This window comes from Schistocerca serialis, chromosome 4, assembly GCF_023864345.2.
Source record: "Schistocerca serialis cubense isolate TAMUIC-IGC-003099 chromosome 4, iqSchSeri2.2, whole genome shotgun sequence".
Classification (NCBI taxonomy): domain Eukaryota; kingdom Metazoa; phylum Arthropoda; class Insecta; order Orthoptera; family Acrididae; genus Schistocerca; species Schistocerca serialis.
The window spans coordinates 715,904,846-715,927,220 of NC_064641.1; the positions used below are offsets into that span (position 1 = coordinate 715,904,846).

Consider the following 22,375-nt stretch of genomic DNA (forward strand, 5'->3'; position numbering starts at 1 on the left):
CCCCGCCTCCCTGGTCAGCATTTACTCCACTTCAATCATTCTACACCCAGGTCTCCTTCACCATAACCTCCCTCTCCCTCTGTTAAATCTTCCCCCTGTCCACACCTTCACATCATTGTGCACCACATAAAACTCCCACTACTTGCATCAGATACAAAGCTGATTGGTGCCAAATTTCTATCTTGTGCACTTGCTGCCTCTTCCTCCCATTCGTCAGTCATCCTTATCTCCAAACATCCCTCCTGCTCCTTGCTTTCTTTCTCCCCTTGCCCCCTCTATTCAATACGAAACCTCACCCCCGTCAAGTTTCTCTGCCATTCCAGTGTAGTCAGAGAGGATACTCTAGCCACGATGGTGTATGTGTTAGCTTTCAAGAAGAACTTGTAAGTGCCTAATGACCACTTGATGCCTCTACTATACTTCAGTCGTTCCCTTAGTAATAGAACAAAGATATTTTAGGTAATATGAATAATGTTTAAAAGATACTAAAGAATAGACTGAATGTTTTCTAGGCCATGACCCTACATATGTAATTATTCAAAAGATACAATACCAACATCATCTACTATGTTAGAGTTTAAAACCATCAACAATGCTGACTAACTGACTGCAGTATCATTTAACCCATTTTAAGAACATCTGCTTCTTTCTTTTTTATTAACTGGCTTTTGACATATTCTTTCCATGAACCACTGCTTTTTCTACACTTAACAGTGGCTTGCTATGAAAAATTCTAATATAAACGTCCACAGTACTCACTGACAAGGGTACACATGAACAAATGTTACTCTTCACGTTAGATTTCACATCTCCTGTAAACCCTGTAAAGTTTAAAATCATGCCTCCATCATGGCTGTAAACCTTCTACAAAATACTAAATTCTACCTTATCTAGATAGGCCTGGCATGTTAATAACTTTTAATTTTTGACAAAAAGTTTAAAGTCCCGATAAAAGCATGGTTTTAATATTTGACAAGTCTTGTCTTACTGACAGAAATGTTGGCCGGACTAACTGATAGTGGAGAAAGCTGAGCTTACAGTGAAAGTTCCATTATTAGGCAGAATAACAGACTTGTTACATAAGAAAAATATCATGCAATGCTCTGGTATACATGGTCATTTTTCTTCCCATTCCTTTAGCAATATGTTGTTTATTGCTCAGGCATTATGCTTTAGTTGTACATCCGAATTTTCACCAATATGCACAAGTATTTCTTCAGTTTTCAAAAAACTTTTTACCCCTGTCTGCAATTTTCAGAAGAGTTTATTCAGTTCTATCTTATTTCTTTCTTTAATATATTGTATTTCGAACATAATAATCTGGATAGCGAATGTCATTGCCACTCAAAATTTTGAATAGTTTTCACCACGCATTTTTTAATTTGTTGGTTTACACTTACAGACATGCTGTCCTCTTTGCTCTATTATTTCAGATTTGAACTTGTTCCTTAACACCACCAGGTAATGCAACTGATGATAGAAACATGAAGAGGCTTGACACATCCCTTAGTGGGGTGCAGAATGCAGAACCTATGAGCTGACTGAGATACATCCAATTTGCCTCCGTTGAGCTTCAACTTCAGAGGCTGCCTGAGATGCACACAGTTCAAAGCAGCAAGATGCTCATCGAAATGACGACCTTTAGTAACTGCCCAATGAACATCATGTGCGTCAGCCTGAGAATTAAATGACACACTAGTGGTAGATAAATATATTATAATTTAACTCTCCAGCAAAAAGAAGAAGGGTTCTGTAAAATGTGTTTCAAAACTGTCATGTAAAAAGATTCAATCCATATTAGTTACATACATCATGGACCACTAATTAAGATGAATAAAGAAATAAATGTCTCTTCTTATATCATTTCTGTTCAGTGCCACTAGCAACTGGTGCATGTTGCATAGGATGTTTCTGACATCTAGTTGATCAAGATGGATGTCCTAAATGCTTTTACAATGATTATCAAGCTAAATGTGATTGTCCTCTCCTTCATCAGACACATTTTTCAAATGTTTGTGAACCCATTACCTCAAAACAGATTTCTGCCACTATCTCACATTAATGTGCATGCATAAAACTATTATTATTTCTAAAATTCACAACAGGCACTATACATTATGAGAGATCCAAACTGAGAGCACATCTCATTATATGAAAATAGATATAAGACAGACATCAGACTATCAGAAATATAGCTGGATCACAAAGAAAGGCATTTACTCTAATGATGCAGGAATTATCTGTTTGCCTACCTGGGAGCTTTTTCGGAAACAAAAGCTTTACAAGTCTGTACTCCGTGTCTTTCTCAACTTCTTCAGGACAGTATTGAGAAGCTTCACCAATAGCAAAAATATATCGAGAAAATTCTGGCACATTTGGCATCTTCCCAGTATCAGGATGATGCTCCTTTATGTAATCCTCACACATCTAAAAATTAAAAAAAAGAGTATGTGTAAAACAGCTAGTATATACAAGAATGAATTGGTAAGTGTGGTAAACTTCTATGAAAAAAAAATATTACAAATGGTAAACTTCATTAAGCTGGTAACTGTGATTCTTGTAATATTTTTGTTCTAACTAAAACCACATGTGCACATGACTGGCATTATCAGCACTGTCAAGTGATTTGAATAACACATTTCACACATCACTTTGTTGCAACACACAACATAAAAACACATTGTGACTCATGGAATATGTATAATTTCTGCTCATAAGTACCAGGTTTAACAATGAGTGCAATGTTAGGAGTGCCACATGGCAAGGCAGCTTAAACAATTCAGTAAGGAAGTGAATTGCACACACAGCCAGAGCAGAATGAGGGTGAGCATCGGACAGTAACAGCCTACATCACAGGTGGTCAACTGATGGTCCACAGATCGAAACTAGCCCGCATTGGTTTCAGTCTGGCTGCCAGAAGAACTAAGTTACTCCTCATTGTTTGTTGAGTGGGACCACCTATCTCAATGTCATATTTTGTTTTTCTATTCCCTGTTGTATTAACATTAGTAAATAATTTTTCCATTGTGGATGTATCAGAACACTGCAAGTGGTGAAATTGATTATAATTTTTAACGCATTTGCTGCAACCAGTTGCTTTTATAAGCGTTTGTTTTTCCATGATGACATTTCAAGATGCCTCGCAAACCGTCTTCAGATGTTTGCACTTATTTGCATTTTGCAAACATTGTTAAAGTCTTGTGGGTTACCACACACTGAGTACCTATAAAACATTTTTACTCACGAAAATGGAGTATGGTCCAGATAAAACTGGGCTGCAAGAAGCACCAGCATATGAGACCCCTGATTATCCTACTGGATAAATGAATTTGAACTTGGTTACGGTATGAAACAAATTTTTATTTTTGCACAGCATTTTTTTCTATCAAACTAGTTTATTTCACCCTTTTAAAACACTGTCAAGCAAAATATTCATATGCAGGCTCTTACATTACCACAATTTTTTTGCTGTGACAACAGATGCAAATGCTTGAGGGTATTGTCTGCCTGATTCAGTCTCAGAAAATGGATCCACTATGCTGTGCAATATATCGTATTTACAAGTTGTATCATAGATGTTCAGGAAGATAATACGTGGCCTACTGCATGAAAAAATTATCCAAGATAATGGTAACACTTGAAATCATTGTGAAATATTCCTTAAGTACATAACATAAATGATGCAGCAATGAAGTCTGTAAGCTACAGGAAGCTATGGAGGGTGTAAGTCATCTCCTTCAGTTCATAAATGAAACCAAGTAATTGATAGTATGCTACAACATTAAGTTTTAGAATAGGTTGTCTGTAATAAGATAGTGGGGTGAAGGACTACAGATCATCGTCCCTCACTTATCAAAGGATTCCACAAGGAAAAAGGGATGAATAGCCGATTTTATCCTTTAAGGTATCAGTTGCGCCTTAGAACCAAGTAAAAGGTAAAGTGAAGGAATAACAACTGCACGAAAGTAAAACATGCAATGACATGGGGTAGGAGCACCAATCAGAAGCAGCCAAGCACCCCTCGGGGTAGTGTGCTCTTTGGCGATCTCAAGTGAGGTGTAAAGCGAAGTAAGAAAATGAGCAAAGGTGAAACAGTCATGAAACATAATAAATTAAAGTGAGGTGGGGAAGGTGCACTGGCTGAAAACAGATGGAGGCTTCCTGTCATTTATCTTTCTGCATCTGACAAGCAAACCCCCCCCCCTCTCCCCTCTCCCTCTCCCTCTCCCACCACCACCACCGCCACCATCACAAATTAACACACCCAGTCACTGCACAAGACTGAAGAATGTTCGTGCCACAGAATGCTAAAAAGTGATGTTTCAACCATGGGGACAAACTTGCAAACTTCAAATGGGGATAAATCATTCTCTTGAAGAAAATGTAAACCAGATCTGACCAAATGATACAAATGAATTGGTATATAGGGTGGTCCACTGATCGTGACCGGGCCAAACATCTCACGAAATAAGCATCAAACGAAAAAACTACAAAGAACGAAACTTGTCTAGCTTGAAGGGGGAAACCAGATGGCGCTATGGTTGGCCTGCTAGATGGCGCTGCCATAAGTCAAACTGATATCAACTGTGTTTTTTTAAACAGGAACCCCCATTTTTTATTACATATCGTGTAGTACGTAAAGGAAATATGAATGTTTTAGTTGGACCACTTTTTTCACTTTGTGATAGAACGCGCTGTAATAGTCATAAACATTCGGCTCACAATTTTAGATGAGCAGTTGGTAACAGGTAGGTTTTTTTAAATTAAAATACAGAATGTAGGTATGTTTGAACATTTTATTTCGGTTGCTCCAATGTGATACACGTACCTTTGTGAACTTATCATTTCTGAGAACACATGCTGTTACAGCGTGATTACCTGTAAATACCACGTTAATGAAATAAATGCTCAAAATAATGTCTGGCAACCTCAATGCATTTGGCAATACGTGTAACGACATTCCTCTCAACAGCAAGTAGTTCGCCTTCCATAATGTTCGCACATGCATTGTCAATGTGCTGACACATGTTGTCAGGCATTGTTGGTGGATCGCAATAGCAAATATCCCTCAACTTTCCCCACAGGAAGATATCTGGGGACGTCAGATCCGGTGAATGTGCGGGCCCTGGTATGGTGCTTCGACGTCCAATCCACCTGTCATGGAATATGCTATTCAATACCGCTTCAACCGCACGCGAGCTATGTGCCGGACATCCATCATGTTGGAAGTACATCACCATTCTGTCATGCAGTGAAACATCTTGTAGTAACATCGGTAGAACATTACATAGGAAATCAGCATACATTGCACCATTTAGAATGCCATCAATAAAATGGGGGCCAATTATCCTTCCTCCCATAATGCCGCACCATACATTAACCTGCCAAGGTCGCTGATGTTCCACTTGTCGTAGCCAGCGTGGATTTTCCGTTGCCCAATAGTGCATACTATTCCGGCTCACGTTACTGCTGTTGGTGAATGACGCTTCATCGCTAAATAGAACGTGTGCAAAAAAATCTGTCATTGTCCCGTAATTTCTCTCGTTCCCAGTGGCAGAACTGTACACGAAGTTCAAAGTCGTCGCCATGCAATTCCTGGTGCATAGAAAAATTTTTGTGATTCTCGATTCTCACGCAATTTGTCTGCTACAGATGTGCGGATTAGCCGCGACAACAGCTAAAACACCTACTTGGGCATCATTATTTGTTGCAGCTCATGGTTGTTTCACATGTGGCTGAACACTTCCTGTTTACTTGAATAATGTAACTATCCGGCGAACAGTCCGGACACTTGAATGATGTCGTACAGGATACCGAGCAGCATACATAGCACACGCCCATTGGGCATTTTGATCACAATAGCCATACATCAACACGATATCGACCTTTTCCGCAATTGGTAAACGGTCCATTTTAACACGGGTAATGTATCACGAAGCAAATACCATCCACATTGGCGGAATATTACGTGATACCACATACTTATACGTTTGTGATTATTACAGCGCCATCTATCACAAAGCGAGAAAGTGGTCCAACTAGAACATTCATATTTCTTTACGTACTACACGAATATGTAAAAAAAAATTGGGGTTCCTGTTTAAAAAACACAGCTGATATCCGTTATAGCAGTGGCACATGTAGCGGGCCAACCATAGTGCCATCTGGTTTCCCCCTTCAAGCTAGATGAGTTTCGTTCTTTGTAGTTTTTTCGTTTGATGCTTATTTCATGAGATATTTGGCCCGGTCATTATCAATGGACCACCCTGTATATGCATATAACACACAATATTTAAACAAAATTTCATAAATCTGCATTATGGTGTTTAATGAAAAAACATCTACATAAAATCCCTACTTTAAAAAATAAATAAATACAAATAATTTAAAAAGTCTATATACTATCCTTTGGCCATTTTGGTTTGGTGCACAGATATATGCTCACTAGGAATTTAAAAGGCATATGCTACGGGTCGAATGCCACATCACAAATATTGTAATTTATAATTCTAGACTACACTATAGTGTACTGTATAGCACTGCACTACACAGTAGTAGATTTTGTTTGGACTGCTTGCCCTTGGCATGCTGAGGTACAACTCAGGGTTCACAGAGGCTGTGCTGTCATGTCACACAAGGAGATGAGATTTGAAAGTGACTGTCAGGGTCTCAGGAAATACTTTCTAGTCCTCCCTGAGGCTCATCTCCTCACTGCTTCTAGAAGATTGTTGTAGCTGTACGTTCTGTCATGGTCCGTCTTGCTGTCATTATGTATGGCCTGTTCTTAGTTGTCAGCCACGTATGCTTGCAATTCGTAAGTTGATATTTTAGCTGCCAGGATGTTCAGCTTGTCCCACAACTCCTCATTTCTTATTATGTTAATGGGTGGCATATTACCAAAACATTCCTACCCTGGTGTGTAACAACCTATCCAATGATGCACTCCCATATGAAGTGTACCAGAGTGCCGATTGCTTCATTTTCACAAGCATCTGTGGTGTGCTGGTGTATTTTCAGTAAGTAGCAGGGGTGTGAACCAAGTCCTGACAGGTAGCGTACAGCTCCCATGGCCAGAAAGAAGTATAACATTCTTTATTTTATGTCAAGCAAGAACTGGTAGGTTCTCTTCGCTGTTTCTGCCCTATCTTAGATTTCTTGCCAATCTCAATCAATGCATGCCTTCATTTTCTTTTCCAATGAGGCTTTGCTTACAGTATATCCTTTACCTTAACATCTTCACCCTATCCGAGCCAATACAGTGCACTGCTCTTGCTTATGGCTAAGTCCTGTGGTAGTAAGCCTAATATCACCAGAAGCATTTAAGGTGGCATTGTTCTACACATGCCTGACAAGAGCAGAAATGAGTTTCTCTGCACTTGCTGATAAACTTGTCCTTTCTTTACCTTTCTGGCTCTATGAGCCAATATGCACAGCCTGTAGCCCACAATAATAACTAAAATAGTATAGTGATACATTATTATAGCACTTAGAGGTAGCTGATATCTTCTTTTGCCAACTGATGTTATTCTTTTCAATATTTTAGGCATTAAAATATGGTAAATGGTTTCTGCTGGTCTTGATTTTAGTCGATGTTTATGCCAAGGTACTTTTATACTTCTTTTCTCTTCACAGGTGGGGCACTAATTAGAATTGTTGGGATTCTCAATTTTAATAACATTCCTTTTAGTAACAAATAAACTGTTTTGTGTGTTATCATCAATTTATTTTCTATGCTCCAGTTCAAGAACTTCCGTACTACTTTCCTCTAACTTAGCCTCATGTTGGCAGATACTATAATTAGCAGATAGTCTGCATACGTGATACAGACTCTAGTGCTTGCCATGCACTGACATGTGTTCGCTAATCATATTATGCCACCATCCCAGAATTCTAGACCCAAAAAGAGCCCAGTGGGCAGCCTTTTCACAATTTTCTTTCCAGGGCATTCCATCTTCACCTGCCTGTCAGTGCAATTTTCTTGCAAGATGTTATGGACACACCTGAGGCACTAAATCTGTTTCAGTCTTTTGAACAGGGCAGGCCATCATGAATTATCAAATGCTCCAGATGAATTGATCACTGTGCCGATAATGTACTTGCCATCTGTGATGTTAACAATATAAATTGAGTGATTTACCCTTTCTGCCCATACCCCAGGGATCGCATGCAACAATCGTCTTTGATCCTTCAGGCAACGGCACAGAAGCTTTTCCTGTACTTTGACTAGACCATTAACCAAACAAATCAGCCTCTAAGACTTCACTTCCCTTGGATCTTTGTCTTCCTTTACTTCAGTATAAGGATAGCCACGATTTTCCGGATTTCAGGTGCCCATACCAGCAAAAGACATTCATGTAATAACACTGTTAGATATGAGACAGCTTGATCTACTAGTCAATGCGACATTTCCGCCATAATTCTATCTGACCCAAGTGCTTTCTTCCCCTTTAACTTCATTACTGCCAATCTCACTTCCTCCTGGGCACATGGAATTACAATTCTATTATATACATGTTGCTCTAGTAATTCAGTGTGACAATACTGATGGTACTCTCTGTGTTCTGTTGTTGTATCATCTGGCAGCAGGGTCCACGGTAGGTACTGTGCTGATTTCTAACAGTCTGTCATCACACCACTGGATCATCTCAATGTTGGCAATACAATGGGTGATTCAGCCTTATTTGTTGCAAATATCTGTTACTATTTGATTCTTGATGTATGCTTTCTAACAAATGTTGGGATTGCCTTTGTCTTGCACTGTCTGCGACACTTGCACCATTTCGTTGACTTTAGGTCGACATCAAATCTACTTCCTTGTAGTGGCTGCATCTTGAATTACGTCCTTAAAAGTTCCCAATTTGCTTGGTGCAGATTTTATGTTTACTAGGACAGTATGTTATTGTCTAAGTGATTCACTGTGTCTGTAATTGTGGGATAGATGAGATTATGATCATCTGATGGAAGTCTGTCACAGATCTGCCATTTTTAATGTACCCACTGACTTTCAAGTTTACAAAGGTGATTTATATATCTGTTGCCACACACATGCACTTTTAGAAAGCAGGTTGGGTAAGACGCCTATTCATGACATGAAGCCCAAGTTCTTGCACAATCCTTGGAGGCAGAGTTTTTCATCCATAACTCTGCTGTCACAATGTTGATTTTGCATTTGTGTTGATTACAAAAAAGTTTCTGGCATGCTGACCCAGTAGTGTATGTAAAATTTTCCTAAGGTAGTCATTGTTTCTACTGTCACTATGTGTTCGTTGCACAGCTGATGTAGCTTTGTCACTGTTGTACTTTTATCCCGCACGACAGGCCACTGGATGATTATCTAATGTTAACAACCTGTGGCATACCTGGCACGTAGAGTAACCCCTCATTTCTGGAATATGACAACTATACAAAAAGTATGTGTAAGTCTATCTCTTCTAAAGCCTTCACCAATTCACCATCACCATGGTGTTGCCCACCACATTTATCTGGCCGATTTTAATCATTTGTCTATGTTCCACTGCCATTAAGTTGCATGCTTATTTTATGTGAATGCCAAGGGAACGTAGTGAGCACAGAGGTACGGACCCATTCTAATACATGATCATACACAATTCAGATTGCTTGTACAGATGCTCAACATCAAGTGTCTTTGTCCTCCTCTTAGAAATGACATCAAGTACAGTCTATAGTTCCTCTGTGTTTGTATGAAAGTTGTTGAAACGGGAACTGAATATTATCAACTTCCTCTGTGACAATTTATGGTACAGCCTTTTGGACGAATGTGTCCAACTACACTTCTTATTGCCATAATTAACACATGCTTACGCTCCAGTTTACCTAGTCTCTTTGTGACTTCACATATTTCATAAACAGGCCATGAGTTCAACTAAAACCTTCTTCCATTTCTAATGTCATGTTCACAACTGTTTACATTCTCTTTGTAATTTCTGTTATCATCTGTAGGCTCTGTTACAACTGCATATTTTCAAAATCTTCCCCTAATAGCTGTAGTGAGCTATCACACCCTGCCTTTGTTACACTTTCAATTTGTTCTTCTTAACCCCTTCCATAAACTTCATTCTTCTCTGTTATCTTAATTAGTGTCCTTTTTATTGACCATCTCATAATCACCCTTGTCTTCTACACAGTCAGTCATGTTCTTGGTTTGTGAGGCTAAGTCTCTTCGTGTTTTACCCTTCACATTGGACCGCAATTTTTTTACTCTTTCTGCATCTCTTTTTTTTATGGAGGTTTTCATATCTTACAGGGATGACAGATAATTTTATAATTCATTTGATCAAATGGGCTGGGTTTAATAGTTTTCTTCCTGGGCGGAATTTTGTCTTCTTCAATTATCAACCTGATACTTGTTACTTTTGTAGTCACCCTATAGTTTCCTGTTATGCTTTTCAGCAGATTGCTAAATGGTTCAAAACTCATATTCTGATCTTTGAATTTCCTTCTCCATGAAGCTGCAATCCACTAGCAGGAAATGGGCCACCAACAGAGTGGCATCACAACAAGGTGGGTCCCCTTGCCTGAAAACATAACCATGAACCAGCCAAATGCAGCTGACACAGAAGGTACGGGAATGAGATCAAATGGATTCTGTTTAATAGTTTTCTTCCTGGCTGTATTTTATCTTCTTCAATTATCACTCTGATATTTGTTACTTTTGTAGTCACCCTACTGTTTCCTGTTATGCTTGTCAGCAGATTACTAAATGGCTCAAAATTCAAATTCTGTCTTTGAATTTCCTGCTCCAAGAAGTTGCAACACACTAACAGGATATGGGCCATCACCAGAGTGACATCACAACAACTGGTTGCCTCCCCTTGCCTGGAAACATAACCTTGAGTCAGCCGAAGGTAGCTGACACAGAGCCAGCAAATGATAGTACATTCCCTATGGGAATAATGAAGCGAAGACTGCCAAGCAGCCATGGACCCTTTTATAGTTTGTAGCTTGTTCGTAATGGCTGTAGCATGCTATTCCCCACTCTGAGCTTCCAATAGCTGTACACAATGTTGAGTGCAAGTTGCATCCCACTACCCCCAGCTACGAGGATGAGTCAAATGAAAACCTTAAATTTGTAATAACAAATTGAAATTTTGCGCTGGCCGTTATCCTGTTAAGTTGGTAAGCGTGCTACAAACAGCATGCAGAATGGCCTATATGTGGCTGCATAGTGCAGATGCACACATACCGTCGCAGTATCAGTATAAAGATGGCTGCCCACTTGTGACTTGCACCAGGGAAGAACAGTGTTCTGTTATTCGGTTTTTGCGTAGTGAAGGTGTGAAACCTATTGAAATTCATCAAAGACTGAAGGTTCAGTACGGTGATGCACGTTTGTCACAGCAGCAAGTCTACGAATGGAGTAGGAAGTTTGCAAAAGATGTGACTTCAGCGGAAGATGCTCCTCGTCCAGGTCAAGCACAACGAGTTGTGACTCCACAGAACATTGCAGTAGTTGAATCCATAGTGAAGGAAACCCGCCGAGTGACACTGAATGACACTGCAGCACGTTTACAGATTAGTCATGGATCAGGACACCACATTGTGCATGATGTGCTCCAGTTTCACAAAGTGTTTGCAAGATGGGTGCCACGGCAGCTGACTCCTGAAATGAGAGGACGATGTGTTGATGCTTGTGAAGAACTTCTTTGGCACTTTGAATAAGAAGGTGATGGCTTCCTTGCAAGAATCATTACTGGGGACGAAACCTGTGTTCACTTCCACCAACCAGAAACAAAGAGAATGCACAAGGAATGGCACCTTTCCTCATCACCAAGTGATTTCCATATGTTTGGACCACTCAAAGATGCAATGGGAGGAAAGAAGTTCCGTTCTGATGAAGAGGTACACCACACGGTGCATGAATGGTTGTGCGGACTACCAAAAGATGCACTTTGTAAGTGCTGGAGGACTTGCATTGAGCGTGGGGGAGATTATGTTGAATAGTGATACAGCTTTGTACCACATCTGCACAGTAAATAATATTTAAAAAAATATTTAATGATTTCATTTGACTCACCCTCATACAAGATTTCCATCTTGGCAGTCTTCTCTGCTAACCAAACAGTTGGCTCATTCCTGGAATCCGAATGTAACTTGTGGTTCAGAGAAATACAATCAAGCTCCCAGTACCATGGATCAGGATGAAGAACATGTACAATCAAGACCAGCACATTCTGAGGATAGCATTGGGGTGCGGACTGTGGTCTGTTCAGAGGGTCACAGCTGCTTAATGAATTCTCAAGAGTTCAAGTGCAAGGATAATGGAGGGCTTGGATCACAACCACTGATTCTAAACTGCTGTTCGTGACAGCTGGAATGGATGAAGAAGGCATTTAACTGCTGCAATTGTCAACCTTCCAGCCATCAGTATAAATTATGTTAGAACAGAGTAGTTTCCCAAGAACTTGGAGGAACCTGCCCGAAATGCAGAGTGGTTTGCATTTTCCTTTAGTCCGAAGAAGACCTTTGGGTGAGGTACGAACTAAGCAGAAGTTTGTGAACATGACTTGACAAGAGGGTCAAAAGGTAAAAGCAGAAGAATGGGGACGGGAGGGGGGGGGGGGGGTGAAACACCCCACCCTCCTGGAGAGAAGGATATGTTGATGTGGATGCTCAGGATAGCTGAAGAGATGTGTTACCTATTTGAGTATTAATGTGGCATCTGATTTATACAGTCAATGTCCAACCTCTGCTAGGAGATTGTTCACAGGGCTAATCCAAAGGTACCAGTCACAAGAATGATCCAGCTGCTGTACAAAGTCTAACAGCTGTAATACAGGTGGGTCCGATAGTCTATAAGCCAGGCACCCTGAATGCACCTGAGATAGGACAAGGCTCTGAAAAGAAGGCAGAATGGTTTGCACCCCAGGAGGCATGGAGGATGATGAGTTTCTTCCACTGGCTCTTATTATTCAAGTTGGTGGATATGTGGTAGCCACATCAACTGAGTATAAAATAAAAGTCCCAAAAACAGAGATGACTTTACACACTGAACAGTTCATTACGAAGAAAAATTTCTGATGTGTATGAACAGTTCTGCATTGGCAGAAGCAAGTAACACATGTCCTTGCAGTGAAAACTTGAAAGTCATGAGTGATGGTCTAGAATCAGGCTTTCCTTATGGCACACTGTCATTCGTCAAAATTTGTGGTTGAAGAACTATAGTACATACAAAAATTGTTGAGATATATGAGAACAATGAGGCCATAGGCCCACGACCTCTTTGAGTCCACTGATTGGTATCAGAAAATGGTCATACTCAGCAACCACCCCTGTGGGAGCCCACTCTCCTGTGTGTGGATGGTAGTGCTAGATGCACTGGCCATAATGAGAAACAACCAGAGAGAGAAAATTTCAGATACAATCAGGAGGGGATCTCTAAAAAATCACTCAGTGTGGCAGGGATGTGGTAATGTCATGAGCTATCACATGCCTTTTCTAAGTCAAAGAAGGTTCCAAGGAGGTGTTGATGATAGGCATAAGTTGTCCTTATAGCAGACTTTTACACAGACATTGATTCACCGGTGGACTTACAGCTGACTAACTAAAACATATCTTTACCTGGTTTCAAGAGGTGGACAATTGGACTTTTCCTCCAGTAGCTTGTAAGCTCACCTTCACACCAGATATGATTAAAAACTGCAAGAATGTTATGTTGGTAATCTACGGAAGACTGTGTAGCATCTGAATGTTGATTCTGTTAGGTCACAGTCCCATGTTGTTTCTAAGAGCCTAAGTGCTGCAGAGATCCCATTTATTGAAAGAAGAATTATACGATCCATGAGATTGTGTAGTGAAGAAAAGACCATTATTCTTCACTTGCCTTCTGTGCAGACAGAAGGTAGAGGGACAGTTGTCAGACAGAGCTGTAGGGGTTAATATGAACATCTATATTACTAAGCAGCTTAAATGGTCACCCGTCCCTGAACGTTACCTATCTAACAGCTTCCAGGGGCAAAAAACATTGATTTCCAGTATTACACATGCTTAGGCAAACATCTGAGCAGGGCAAAACCAAAGACTGCACAATTTACACAATGGATTTTTGTCCAAATTTTCATAGCTAAATGAAGAGATGGAAATGGACAAATGGTGCATCTAAGTGAACAGCACTAGTTTCGCAAAAAAGGGTTTAAGTGCTTGAAAGTAATAAGTGTAAATAATAAAAATTTCATTAATTATTTGAGAGAAAATTTTTGTTCAAATTTTCTCAGCCAAATGAAGAGCAGGAAATGGACAAACAGGGTATCAAATTGACCAGTGTGAGGTCTAGTTTTGTAAAACAATATTTAATTGAAACTGCCTGGTAAACTGAAACTGTGTGTCAGACCAGGACTCAAACCTGGGGCCACTCTGCCTTTCTGAGCAAGTGCTCTACCGACTGAGCTCTCCAGCAAGCATGACTCATGACGCCACTCACAGCTTTACTTCTGCCAGTACGTCATCTCCTACCTTTCAAAATCACAGAAGTTCCCCCGCATACCTGGAAGAAAGGACATTCGTTTGGAAGGTAGGAGATGAGGTACTGGCAGGGGTAAAGCTACAAGGGTGGATAGGGAGTCGTGTTTGGATAGCTCAGTCAGTAGAGCATTTATCCGTGAAAAACCAAAGTCCCAGTTTCAAGTCCTGGTCCAGAACGCAGTTTTAATCTACCAGGAAGTTTCAAATCAGTGAACACTCAGCCGTACAGTGAAAATTCATTCTGGAAACAATCCTCCATGTTGTGGCTACGTTATGTCTCCACAACATCGTTTCTTCCGTGAGTGCTGGTCCTGAAAGGTGTGCAAGATACCTCCTACAAAGTTTGGAAGACAGGAGATGAGGTACTGGCGGAAGTAAAGCCGTGAGGGGGTGAGGGCAGATCATAAGTCATGCTTGGATTGCACAATCTGTGGAGCACCTTGCTGAAGAAAGGCAAAGGTCACAGGTTCAAACCTACATCTACACTCTGAAAACCACTGTGAACTGTTTGGCAGAGGGTTTGTCAGATTGGAACAGTTATTAGGGTTTCTTCCCATTGACCATGGGAAAAACGACTGTTTAAATGCTGCTGTGCGTGCTGTAATTAATCTAATCTTGTTCTCACAATCACAATGTGAGCGATAAGTATGGGGTTGTAGCATATTTCTAGAATCATCATTTAAAGTCACTTCTTGAGACTTTGTAAGTAGGCTTTTTCAGGACAGTTTATGTCTATCTCCGTCAGTCTACCAGTTCAGTTTCTTCATCATCTCTCCGACACTCTCCCACAGGGCAACGAAACCTGTGACCATCCGTGCTGCCCTTTTCTGTATCCATCCAATATCTCCTGTTAGTCCTATATGGTATGTGTCCAGCACACTTGAGCAATATTCCAGAATGAGTTGCATGAGGGTTTTGTAAGCAATCACCCTAATAGACCGATTGCCTTTTCCCAATATTCTACCAATAAACCGATGACTACTACCTGCTTTACTCATGACTGAGCCTTTGTGATCATTCTATTCTGTATCACTACAGAGTGTTGCACTTTGGTATTTGTTTGAGTTGGCAGATTCCAACTGCGACTCTTTGATATTATAGACATGGGATACTACTTTTTTTCATCTTGTGAAGTGCATAATTTTACATTTATAAACATTTAAAGCAAGTTGCCAATCTTTGCACCACTCTGAAATCTTATCAAGGTCTAACTGAATATTTATGCGCCTTCTTTCAGACAGTACTTCAAACTGCATCATCTGAAAAAGTCTGAGATTACCATTAATATTGTATGCAAGGTCATTAAAATACAACATGAACAACTACAAACATTTCCCTGGGGCACACCCAAAGTTAGTTTGACATCTAATGATGATCCTCCATCCAAGATAACATGCTGAGTCCTCCCTATCAAAAAGTCCTCAATTGAGCCACAAATTTCCCTTGACACACCATATGATAATACTTTTGACAATAACCATAGGTGTGGTACTGAGTTAAATACTTTTTAGAAATCAAGAAATACTGCACCTACCTGACTGCCTTGATCATATGCTTTCAGTAAGTCACGTGAGAAAAGTGTGACCTGGGTTTCACATGACCGATGTTTTTGGAATCCATGCTAGGTGGCATGTAGGTCATTCCGTTCAAGATACTTCATTATGTTTGACCTCAGAGTACGTTCTAAGATTCTATAACAAATTGATGTCAAGGATATTGGACGGCAGTTTTGAGGATCAACAGGAGTGATCTGTGATTTCGTCAAACTACTAGGCACTGTTTTTTGTTCGATGTTAGAGGGATGGGCTAACTCTGCCGCAAATTCAGTATATGATCTGACAAGGATTCCATCAGGCCCTGGAGCTTTGCTCAATTTTAACAATTTCAGCTGTTTCTCAACACCACTGAAATTAATGCTTACTTCGCTCAGATTTTCAATGGGACGAGGATTTACTGGAGCAATTCTCCTGGATTTTCCTTTGTAAGGTAACATTTGATAATGGAAAAGCATTTCAGCTTCTATTTTGCTACACTCAATTTCATTCTGTCTCACTCATGAATGACTGAACACTAACTTTGGTGGCACTAACAGCCTTTACATAATATCATAATATCTTCGCATTTTTTGAAAGACCATTCAACAATATTCTAATAAGGTAGTCAATGAAGACTTCACACATTGCTCTCTTGACAGCAAAATGTACTTCGTTCATCATCTCCCTATCTATAGCCCTATGGTTCGTCTCACACCTTTCGTGCAGTGATCACTGTTTCTTTAGAAGTTTTTTACAGTGACTATACCTCATGGAGGGTCCCTCCCATTATGGACTGTTTTACTGGGTACACATCTGTCCAGTGTGTGGTCAATAATTCTTTTAACATTGAGCTGTAGTTCCTCTACATGCTTCTGTACAGAACTGAAAGCTTTAAGTTCCCTATTGAGATACATCACTATTGCTTTTTATCTGTTTCACTAAACATATATATCTTTCTACATACTTTAGTTGCCCTTTGCACTTTGGTAATCACTGCTGCCATAACCGCATCATGCTCACTGATATCAGTTTTGATGTGAACATCCACAAACAGATCACTTGCATTAGTTTCCATTATATTTCCGTCATGAGTGAGGTTCTAAACCACTCGTTCTAGATGGTTTTCAGAGAAGGCATTTAGTAATGTTTCACAGGATGTCTCGTTACATCCACTGCCAACAAAACTGTAACTTTCCCAGTTGATTGTTGGATGATTAAGGTCTCCACTGATGATTTCAGTATGATTTGGGTGTTTATGTAGGAACACAGTGAAGTTTTCTCTAAGGTTTTTGGTTACATCAGGAGATGAGTCTGGTGGGACCCAATTACTAAAATAATGCCCACCCCTGATGCTGAGTCTTGTCCAAAAAAAATCTCATGCAGCTTAAATTTCTATCTTGGGGGATTTGAGTTTATTGCGTACTGTGAGAAATACACCACCTCAATATACCATTAGCCTATCCTTTGGATAAACACTTAAATTTTCTTCTGGACCTTACACTCTTACTTCTGGGTCTTCTATAGCTGTTGCTGTCTGGACTGGAGAGCCGCCGAAACTGATCCTGGCTGAACACGCAATTTAATGAGCCAGGAAGTTTCAAAACAATGCACACTCTGTTGCAGAGTGGAAATTTATTATACACACATGAAAAAAAATTTGCATCACCCCGGTTCCCATAACTCCTGAAGATAGACGTTGACTGTGGATATTGTGTCACAGAGACAGCCCCTTTCACTGTTCAGAGATGCCACTAAACCCACCCAATGATGTAAACAACCTTGTATGAGCAGTGCCTATTAGACAGAGGGGATCCGGCAGCCGATGAGTTCCAGTCATTCCACCAGGAAGGAGGTAAATGGCTCGTGTTGTCTGTAGTTCAACCATGCCTAGACGGTCAATACCGCAGTTCGATCGCGTCCCCATTGTTACTTTGTGCCAGGAAGGGCTCTCAACAAGGGAAGTGTCCAGGTGTCTTGGAGTGAACCAAAGCGATGTTGTCCGGACATGGAGGAGAAACAGAGAGACAGGAACTGTCAATGACGTGCCTCACTCAGCCCACCTACTGCAGTGCTACTGCTGCAGTGGATAACCACTACCTACAGATTATGGCTCAGAGGAACCTTGACAGCAACACCACCATGTTGAATAATGTTTTTCGTGCAGCCACAGGAAATCTTGTTATGACTCAAACTGTGTGAAATAGGCTACATGATGCACAACTTCACTCCTGACGTTCATGGCGAGGTCCATCTTTGCAACCACGACACCATGCAGCGCGGTACAGATGGGCCCAACAACACACCGAATGGAACGCTCAGAATCAGCATCACATTCTCCTTACCAATGAGTGTCGCATATGCCTTCAACCAGACAACTGTTGGAGACGTGTTTGGAGGCAACCCGGTCAGGCTGAACACCTTAGACACACTGTCCTGCGAATGCAGCAAGGTGGAGGTTCCCTGCGGTTTTGGGGTGGCATTATGTGGGGCTGATGGTCATGGAAGGCACCTTAACAGCTGTACGATACGTGAATGCCATCCTCTGACCAACAGTGCAACCATATCGGCAGCATATTGGTGAGGGATTCGTCTTCATGGACGACAATTTGTGCCCCCATTGTGCATATCTTGTGAATGACTTCCTTCAGGATAATGACATTGCTCCACTAGAGTGACCAGCATGTTCTCCAGACATAAACCCTAAAGAACACGCCTGGGATAGATTGAAAAGGGCTGTTTATGGATGACGTGACCCGATCTATTCCGAATTGCCATTGAAGAGTGGGACAATCTGAACCAACAGTGCCTTCATGAACTTGTGTATAGTATGCCACGACGAATACGGGCGGCATTAATGCAAGAGGATGTGCTACTGGGTATTAGAGGTACCGATGTGTACAGCAATCTGGACCACCACCTCTGTATGGTGGTACAACATGCGATGTGTGGTTTTCATGAGCAATAAAAGGGCAGAAATGATGTTTATGTTGCTCTCTATCCCAATTTTCTGTACAGGTTCCGGAACTGAGGTGATGCAAATATTTTTTTGATGTGTGTAGAAAAGATTTAATTGTTTGAAAGTAATCAGGGTAATTAAGAAAAATCCAGTAGATAAGCATCCTATTGTACTCTTAAAATTTCTAAGTTAAACACTGAACTTTCAATCTCCAATCAAAACCTCATTTGCTTTCTTTTGATCTATATACTCCTAATAATAATAGAATACCAATCAACATTTAAATATATTCCTGTTTTCTAAACAAAACTGGAAAATAAAATTTTAAAAAATGGAAAAGAGTTAGATATTTTGCAAAATTATTTTTCTCAAAATAAGAAATAAAATAATTAGAGAATCATTTGAGTTGCCATTAAATGATGCTCAAAATCATGTACAGCAAATGAGGTGCCAATTGAGAATTTAAAGTTCGGTATTTTACTTAGAATGAGAAAATTTTAAAAAGTACTATAGGATATTTGTGTGGTGGATTATGTACATGGTGCAGTCTGCTGTTATGTGGCCTTGACATATTTGTGTGATCTATGCCTGAAGGTGTACAGAAGTCCCAACATTTTGCCAATTTCAAAAATTGTTCAATAGAAAATCCTTCAAATATCAGGAAAGAGAATGCATGTGGCACAAGAAGTAACGTCTCTCTTAAAAATGCTTCTTGACATCACTGTTCTTACTCACTCATTTTTTCCCAATAAAAATAAATAAATAAATAAATAATTAAATAAATAAAATAAAAAATATAATAAATTGCAACCATAAATCAGAGAGCAGTTCCAATTGGACTGCAGAGTCCATCTAGTGCTCTTTCTATGTAACTAGTGTATGAGTGTTCCAGCTGCTATGGTGCTTTGTTCGTGATTTTAAATATTTTAATACGGTACTTGATTCTGCAAGGCAAAGTCAACTACATTTTTGCTTCAGTGTTTGAACTGCAGTACATGATTTTGAGCATCATTCAAATACATGTCAAACATATCTCCAATCTGTTTTATTTCTTACTTTCAGGCAAATAATTTCACAGATCATTTGCCCATTTTTCCCCTCTAATATTTGTTAAATAGTCAAATTGAGAATTTACTCATTAAGAGGTATAGTCTAATGTTAAATGTTTAAAACAATAATATGAGTATTTAAGTTACAAATTGAGTTTACAGCTCTTGAGGCAGTGCAGCACAAAAATTATCCAGACCATATTCATCCAGTATTCAACTATGAGAGGACTTAGCAACTTCCAGCAAACTTTACACATAATTTCAAACAGTTTCAAAACTGTTTCTGGCTGACACCCTTCACAAAATAATGAAAAGAAAAAGTTTGTCTTTCATTTTCACTGTTCATGGATGACAACTTCAGCATGTTTCAATTTATTACATTTTTACTCTATTTTAACATCTAGCTTTGCAGGCAGTGTCCACCTATACCACTGAATGTACTCGCATAATTATAACATTGTGCAACATATAATTTAGGGGACATGAGGTCATAATCACTGCGATGCATAAACAATTATAATGTCTTCTACCATAAAGATTTTACATGTTTAGTGTAAAACATTTAGCACATTTCATTGTCTGTAATCTCATATGTTTGAAGCTGTTTTATACATGGGAGATCAATTCTTCAAAGAAATGGGGCTTGGCAGATTACTGGTTGCCACCTAAAAGGATGCCAGTAATACTGGTAGCTAACTAGTGGCCTTAGATATAATGCAACCTGATCTATAACTGTGAAATAAAGGATGAGTGCCTTTGTTGCTGAGATATCTTCCCCAGCATTCCTCCTACTGCTGTTTTATGGGATATCATGCCCAAGCATAGAGCCTTTTAAAGGGAATGCAGTTTTCCAATGCCCTGTAATTTTTATGTTGTTGGAGCAACCATCTGTAGTCTTTGATGGTCCTGGCTACTTCCTGTGTCCACATAGGACAGGTTTCCAATGTGTTCCTACGGAAAGCATGATCATTATTTCTGCTACTTTTAGTACTTCCATAGTTCTACCCTGTAGTACAGCATCAATATTCTCATCAAGGAATTGGGTGTTCTGAAGGGTAACAAATATCACTAGGTAAAATAATAATAGGTGTCTGAGTCTGGTAGGTGGCGAAAATAACCACTACAGTTTGACTGGATGATGACTAGGTGATCCCAGGGATAGTGGGAAAACAGCAAGATGAGGAGTCACACTTCATCCCCTGCTTGCACCATCTGCTTAGTAGGAACGATGTCAACATGTATAATTTCAACACCAGTGGTGTGAGAAAAATGTGCCAGAGCCACCTAGAACCCCTTTTTTTCCACATCTTCCTTCTTCTTTTATATTTATTCTCCCCATATGGATTTTTATTTCTAATTGTGGGGTTGGTGAGTTATGTGTCTCAAATGGAAAATGAGTGAACTATTCAGTGACCCATACCTTATGCCTCCATCAGTCACTGATGAGGCACTATTAATCTACAATGTCAGCACAGAGAAAGGTAACCTTCCATTACAGAAGGGGATGGAGGCAGGAGATTGAGTATGATTTTTTTCAGCTGGGACTGGGGAACTGTGGTCCTCTTTGGTGTAATGGGAACACAGTAGGATTGGGGGTGGAGGGGACCTCTGGGCCCACTCGCAAACAGGTGTATTCAGATGGACAACAAAGCCTGACATTGAGGGGAATGTGGGTGTCTTCATCCTTGCCATAAATGCAGGCTTAGCCACAATGTTTGTGAAAATTGTTGTCATTTGAACAGGTTGTAGTCATTCCTTTTCTCCTAAATTTGACATACTCCCAAAGGTTTTGTATTCCTGTACCTTTCTTTCCCCTCTTCAAAATGGAGCAATTCAAAGATTGAGGAAAATGTTGCTCTTTACACCCGATACACATAGGTGACTGGTGATACAGAGTTGTATTGTGCATTAGCCATCCGCAGTCTACACAGATGGGGATCATTTACAAAGGGCAATGACATAAAATTGCATGCAGGATGGAACTTACAGCTTCATAACGCAGCAGTTACTGTTACTTTAAATTTTCAGATAATACACCCCATTCGAAAGCCAAAATAAAAGCACTAGTCTCCTCAATGTGCTATTTCAAAAATAAAACAGTGGTCAAACCGGTCTCACCAGCAGCTTGAGTACAGACTAGGTACTGTGGGAAAGCCATCTCATCATTTCTTTTGAATCTTCTTCGCAATCCTCCCCTTCCTCTGTCCCCCCCAGCATGGCCAAGGTAGGGGAAGCCCTGAGGGCCTGACCTTTCTACTTCAAAATGATATACATTCTCTCTGGAAGATTGCTGGGGGCTGCATTTGAAAGCTTGATCCTCCTCACTGTGACTAAACTGCAAGAGTGCCATCCACTCT

General features: G+C 40.1%; 1 protein-coding gene across 1 annotated transcript in view; it reads right to left on the reverse strand.

Moving 5' to 3' along the window:
• LOC126473234 (condensin-2 complex subunit D3-like) overlaps positions 1-22,375 on the reverse strand; it is a 156,028-nt gene that overhangs the window by 58,764 nt on the left and 74,889 nt on the right. Inside the window, exon 6 of the mRNA XM_050100148.1 lies at positions 2,253-2,427. Coding sequence (XP_049956105.1) covers positions 2,253-2,427 — 175 coding nt within the window. The remainder of the gene's footprint in view (positions 1-2,252; positions 2,428-22,375) is intronic.